The 7181-nt window shown below is 38.9% G+C and overlaps 1 protein-coding gene across 1 annotated transcript in view; it reads right to left on the bottom strand.

The window, feature by feature from the left end:
• Positions 1 to 7181, bottom strand: part of EMC7 (ER membrane protein complex subunit 7) — a 19575-nt gene that overhangs the window by 3235 nt on the left and 9159 nt on the right. The window contains exons 3-4 of the mRNA XM_017857446.1: positions 3922 to 4060; positions 1675 to 1755 (exon numbers count right to left, since the gene is read on the bottom strand). Of these exons, the coding sequence (XP_017712935.1) occupies positions 1675 to 1755; positions 3922 to 4060 (220 nt within the window). The remainder of the gene's footprint in view (positions 1 to 1674; positions 1756 to 3921; positions 4061 to 7181) is intronic.

Raw genomic sequence — 7181 nt, 5'->3', positions numbered from 1 at the left:
TGAGCCACCGCGCCCGGCCTTTTTTTTTTTTTTAAACAGAGTTTTGCTCTTCTTGCCCAGGCTGGAGTGCAATGGCGCAATCTTGGCTCACTGCAACCTCCGCCTCCCACGTTCAAGCGATTATCCTGTCTCAGCCTCCCAAGTAGCTCAGATTACAGGCATGTGCCACCATGCCCAGCTAATTTTTTGGTATTTAGTAGAGATGGCGTTTCACCATGTTAGTAAGGCTGGTCGCGAACTCCTGACCTCAGGTGATCCACCTGCCTTGGCCTCCCAAAGTGCTGGGATTACAGGCCTGCGCCACTGTGCCCGGCTGGAATGAACTTAAATCAAATGTGACTTCTGATGTTTCCTTCTACTGATGTCACAGTTAATTGGCTTAACATATACAAGGAATGCGTAGGATGTATTACTTTCAGTCTAACACTGAAACAAAAATGCAAACATTTACCAATAAGACATTTTGAAATATCAAAAATCTTTCTTTTCCTATGAATATTTTTCTGCCATTCCTGCTTGGAATAGATACCTTATTACCTTCCACAGAATGTAATCACCTACTACCTTAGCAAATATTTTTATTTACCTTATTTCTTAAAGAAATAAGGTGTCTCAGACCTATAAATTTCTATTAAGAAAAAAGAAAAGAAATAGTCACAAAATTCCCTGATAGCAAGAAGACTATTTGATAAATCCATTCCATTTTCTACATTTAACTGGACTGAGCCTACTGATGACAGGGATGGCCTATAATTCATTTCTGTATCTCAGTATCGAGACCCTAGAAATTGATTAATAAATGTTTACTCAGGAATGAATAAAATGTCAACACATCAATATACTAAATAAAATGGGGAACCTTGAAACTCAGAAGATACTTGTTGATGGTTGAATGGAAAAATGCACAATTGTTTTTTGAAAAAAATGAAGAGTTCAAATGGCAGCCAATATTCAAAGAGAAAATGTGGTGGCACTAAATTGCAAGCATCCTACTTAGCAAATCCTCTCCCTCTGCTGAACCAGTATGGTTTCGTGGTACAGAATTCAAATGTCACTCCTCTACTTATCCATCCCCCGTGGTCTATCTGCATTTCTTTTGTGTGTCTGAACACACAAACTGAGTATGTACTCTGAAGAGAGTTGTGGAAAGTAAAGGCAGATCATAGGAGCAATCATTTTGTAAAATATTTAGATTAAGTATACCAGAATTATTACACATTTCAGCTATTTAAAAAGTAAGGCAAACAAAGAGGCTAGGATCCAGTAAGATGTTTTAGCTACACAAAGAGATCCAGGCCTTTAAATCAGGCAGAACTAACAATTTATCTAGTCTAATGGAAGGAAATAATTAAATGCCAGGAACATGATACTGTGTTAATACAACCGCTAGATTAATTTGGCTTGGGAACTAGAATAAAATTGAGAAAAACCAAGCCACCTAGCTACGATGGGATAGAGCAAACATCACAATATGGTTCAAAGATCCACAGATGGGGCCAGGCATGGTGTCTCAGACCTATAATCCCAGCACTTTGGGAGGCTGAGGCAGGTGGATAGCTTGAGCCCAGGATGAGGCCACTCAAACTGACTGTGCCACTGCACTCCAGCTTGAGCAACAGAGACTCTGTCTCTTAAAAAAAAAAAAAAAATTCCATAGGTGGACAATCATCTTACCCGTCTCATGTCAGGATCACTTGTGTTGACCACTTTAGGCAGAAGCACAAATATCAATAAAGGAAGAACCATCATCATAACCTGCAAAAAAAAAAAAAATCCAGAAAATATTTTTCCCCCACTTTACAGTTAATAGAACAAAAACTGCACTTAACAATCAGTGGTGAAATTAAAGATTTAAATGTTGTCTATACAATAACACTAGTAGCAACCATGTCAATTCTACTGAACTGGTTCTGATGACAGCAAGGTGCTGTCTGTCTGACGATGGTGGACTGTTATAGAATGTAAAAGTTTGCTGTATGTATGTTTGGACTTTATAGACACTTCATAGCTGTGCCACCCACCTATCTTTTTGCAGAGTTTACTGTGTTATTTAACACAAATAGTTTGCAAATGGAACTATCTATTTGCTTTTTTTTAATGTATAGTCTGGCAATGGGATTGGTGATCCAGTGGCAAGCTAACTGCTCTTTTCAGATGACTGTGGTTCTTGGAAAACTGACCTACTTTAGCAGACCAGTTTTGAAAAATGACCTAGAAGCATCACGCACTGGAGTGCTAGATACACTTCCACAGAATTTCAGAAATGAGAACATTGAAGATGAATAAGCTCTGGAGTTTCACTGCTGACTTCTTCCATCCAGTCTGCCTCTTGCCTCTTCATCTCTGACAACAGATCCTAGGTACTAATTTATTCCTCTCTAGGGGATATACAGCCTCTGAATATAGATCATGTGTGATCTAAACAGCTATCAGCAAGGAGTATGAACAAAACTTAGATGAATTCTTTTATTTTTATTTTTTGAGACACAGTCTCACTCTGTTCCCCAGGCTGGAGTGTGGTGGCATAATCTCAGCTCACTGCAACCTCCACCCTCCCTGGTTCAAGCAATTCTCCTGTCTCAGCCTCCCGAGTAGGTGGGATTACAGGTGCTCACCACCACATCCGGCTAACTTTTTATATTTTTGGTAGAGACAAGGTTTCACCATGTTAGCAAGGCTGGTCTCGAACTCCTGACCTCGTGATCCGCCCACCTCAGCCTCCCAAAGTGCTAGGATTACAGGTATGAGCCACCACACCCGGCCTACTTAGGTAAATTCTAAGACATCAATTCAGTTTTTAAAAACAGCAAAAGAAAAGGCCGATTTGTTTCTAAAAACTGCTTTCTTGATGATAGTCAACAATAATTTATTGCATATTTTAAAATAACAATCAAAGAGTGGAACTGGTATGCTCCTAACATTTACAAAAACATGATAAATGCTTAAGATAAGGGATAACCCAATTACCCTGATGTGATCAATACACATCATATGCCTGTATCGACACATCACTTGTGCCTCATAAATGTACATTATTAGGTACCCACAATAATTAAAAACAAAAACAAATGTTTAAAGAATGCATGCTATTAGTGTTTCATTATTAGTGAGTATCATGACATCGGTTTCATATGCCAACTACTTAATTACCATAGAATAACTTTTCTCTTCACTACACATGTTAAAAAAAGAGAAAGAAATCCTTACTTGTGCTATCAATAGGGGCTGGTTAATAAATGATGGCACATTCATCAATGGACCAATAATATGCAGGTAGTATGGTCAGGCGCAGTGGCTCATGCCTGTAATCCCGGCACTTTAGGAGGCCGAGGCGGGCAGATCATCTGAGGTCAGGAGATCAAGACCAGCCTGGCCAAGATGGAGAAACTCCATCTCTACTAAAAATACAAAATTAGCTGGGCGTGGTGGCGCATGCCTCCCAGATACTCAGGAGGCTGAGGCAGGAGAATCGCTTGAACCCAGGAGGCAGAGGTTGCAGTGAGCCGAGATCGCTCCATTGCACTCTAGCCTAGGCAACAAGAGCAAAACTCCGTCTAAAAAAAGTCAAAAAAGAAAAACAAAAACAAAAAATATGCAGGTAATATGAAGAATGAGACAGCTCCAGGTATGACTGACTTACTGAATATTCTTATTCTATTTGAAATGTAAAATGTTATCATAAGCATTTATTCAATTTCTATTACACATTTCAATAATCAAATCTACAGTGCAATTCTCATTATATTTTCTTCATTACGTATTCCCAAAGCCACTGTTCTTCTGAAATCTGCAAACTACTCACAATTATCCTTTCTTCCACCAATCTGACCTCAGCTTTCTATCTCACAGGGGTTTGAAGTTGCCACTGCCTAGAAGCAAATTAGGTATTAGTAAAGTGCTTTATTTTAGCCTGATACATACCATCGGGTTCATTAGAAAGTCTGTCCAGCCCCACGATTCCCTTTTAATAAAGTAAGAAGGTGGACCTGAAGATTTCATTTGGAGAGGATAGGGCAGTCTGACAACCTCTGATGTTTTGATGTAATTCACATATCTTGCTCTGATAAAGCAACATGGGGAAAGCAAGAGTAATTCCATTAAAAACATTACTGGTTAAAAGAACTGCTTATATTATATTAGCAATGCCTTATACACACCTTCAGCTTTTTCCAAAATGCTTTAAAATCTAAACTTTTGATCTTGAAAATCTACATGTCTAAAATATGCAGCAAAACACAGAGAAAAAAATGCTAGACTTGGAATCTTCTAGCTGTAGCTCTGTCATTACCTAGGCCTGTGGGATTAAATGAGTTCGCTAACTTCTATTTATGTCAAAAATTATTTTAGAATCCTTCTGGTGCTAAAGTTATTTCATTATATTTAGTAATGAGTTTACTTCATTATATGATACAAAAATACTGGATTTTATTTTTTTGATGGTCTAAGAAATGCACTATTGGATGTAACCAATTTTTAAGGCTATATTGCCAGAAAATTTTATAATGCAAGAAAGCACTGCAATAGTGCTATAGGTAACACTACATTTTTCACCAAAAATGCACTAATTTTAATCAAAATTCTCATCCATGTTTACATATGATTCATTTTACTTTTTGAAAACTGCCTCTTCTATTTCACTGTCACTGCTGTGTTGAATTCCGGGAAATTTCTTTTCTGATCTATCTCCCACTTCTTCTAACTTTTGCTCAGTTTCTTAATGCATCCATTTAGTTGTACATTTCAATGCCTATATTCATTGTACAAGTTCTATTTTATTCTTTTTTCAAATATCTATAGCCTATTTTGGTATATCATTTCTATGGAAGTCTTTTATTTCCTTAAGTACTTTAAATACATGTTAAATTATTTTACAGTCTATATCTAATAATTCTACTATTTAAAGTTCTTGGAGGTCTGATTTATTTGCTGACTCAATGTAGACTGTTTTCTTGGGTTCTTTGTAAGTTTAGTAGACTTAATTTACCTTTATTTAAGTAAAAAGATACAAAGGGTATCTCCTTGCAGAGAGATTATGCATTTGTTTCTGCCAGGAATTTGGGAATTATAACCAGAAACTATTTTGTTCACTGCTCAGCTTGGAAGTTCCTGGATTATGCAGAAAGTAATAAATTCATACCCCAAATTGTAATGAGTATAGGAGCATAACTATCAGTTTTCAGGCGAGACTTTTTCCCCCAAAGGCCAGGGTCAGACTTTTACCTCCGAAAATCCAGGGCCTTCTGCATTTTAGTACCAAAGGTCAAAGGGAGGACCAAATTTTAGATCTAATTCTGACTCCAAGCAAGCCCATGGTTTGCCTCCTCCCTGCACACTGCTAATTAAATCTAAGCCTTCTGGGTTAGAGAATATCAAAATCTCCAGATGGTGAAGTGGTTTATAGTTTATCCCCTAGGGATTTCCTTTGTTTTGGAGGGAGCTAAGCATTTATTAATAAAAGAAAATGTTTGTCATATTTTTATCCAGCATTACTCTGCCAAAATGTCAGAAGTGAAAATCCCACATATATTCAAAACTAATTTATCATTCATGTTGCATGCTTATAAAATATTGGTCAAGGCTGGGCACAGTAGCTAATGTCTGTAATCTCAGCACTTTGGGAGGCCGAGGTAGGTGGATCATTTGAGGTCAGGAGTTTGAGACCAGCCTGCCCAACATGGTGAAACCCTGTCTCCACTGAAAATACAAAAATTAGCCAGGCTTGGTGGCATGTGCCTGTAATCCCAGCTACTTGGGAGGCTGAGGCAGGAGAAACACTTGAACCCAGGAAATAGAGATCGTAGCAAGCTGAGGGTACGCCACTGCATTCCAGTCTGGGTGACAGAGTGAGACTCCATCACAAAAAAATAAAAATAAAAAAGAATTAGGATCTTATATGAATCCCACTTTGTTCTCTACTCTGTCCCACCCCCAATTATGTTTTATTTTTATTTTTTTGAGATGAAATATCGCTCTGTAGCCCAGGCTGGAGTGCAGTGGCGCAATCTCAACTCACTGCAACCTTTGCCTCCCGGGTTCAAGCCATTCTCCTGCATCAGCCTCTGAGTCATCACAGTACATCTTTATGTAATCATATTAGGAGCTTTAAAATAAATTTTAAGCCTGAGCAAAAAGCTCAACTTTACAATTTTTTCTACCTTAAAAGTGGTCAGAATACTTACATTAGCCAACAGGTGGCAAAATCACCTAACACAAAGTTCATTGTATAATAAGAAACTTACTGAATTCATGTAACTTACTAAATTCTGACCTAAACATAAAAACAGAATGGTTGTTATGGGTACTTAAAAGTATGGTTTCTACTGTGTATCGCTTTCGCACCATAGTAAAGTCAAAAAATTCTAAGTTGAGGGCCAGGCACCGTGGTTCACACCTGTAACCCCAGCACTTTGGGAGGCCGAAGCAGGCGGATCACAATGTCGAGAGACCAAAATCATCCTGGCCAACATGGTGAGACCCTGCCTCTATTAAAAATACAAAATTGGCCGGGCGCGGTGGCTCAAGCCTGTAATCCCAGCACTTTGGGAGGCCGAGACGGGCGGATCACGAGGTCAGGAGATCGAGACCATCCTGGCTAACATGGTGAAACCCTGTCTCTACTAAAATACAAAAAACTAGCCGGGCGACGTGGCGGGCACCTGTAGTCCTAGCTACTCGGGAGGCTGAGGCAGGAGAATGGCATGAACCCGGGAGGCGGAGCTTGCAGTGAGCTGAGATTCGGCCACTGCACTCCAGCCTGGGTGGCAGAGCGAAACTCCGTCTCAAAAAAAAAAAAAAAAAAAAAAAAAAAAAATTAATTGGGCATGGTGGCATGCGCCTGTAGTCCCAGCTACTCAGGAGGCTAAGGCAAGAGAATTGCTTGAACCCAGGAGGCGGACGTTGCAGTGAGCCACAATCACGCCACTGCACTCCTGCCTGGCGACTCTGTCTCAAATTAAAAAAAAATAATAATAATAATTCTAAGTTGAACCATTGTAAGCTGGGGACCATCTATATTTAAAACAATATTCCTATTTGCTGAGACTACTTTATTCAAAATTTAACCAGAGTAAAAAGGATTAAAAAAAAATACAAGTATTCTCTTTTATGTAACAGCTCTCATTCCCTCCAATATTGTTTTCAATATAAAAAAAAAAATGTTGGCCGGGCGCGGTGGCTCAAGC

This window comes from Rhinopithecus bieti, unplaced genomic scaffold (assembly GCF_001698545.2).
Source record: "Rhinopithecus bieti isolate Rb0 unplaced genomic scaffold, ASM169854v2 scaffold_44948, whole genome shotgun sequence".
Classification (NCBI taxonomy): domain Eukaryota; kingdom Metazoa; phylum Chordata; class Mammalia; order Primates; family Cercopithecidae; genus Rhinopithecus; species Rhinopithecus bieti.
This window is presented reverse-complemented; position numbering and strand designations above follow the sequence as displayed.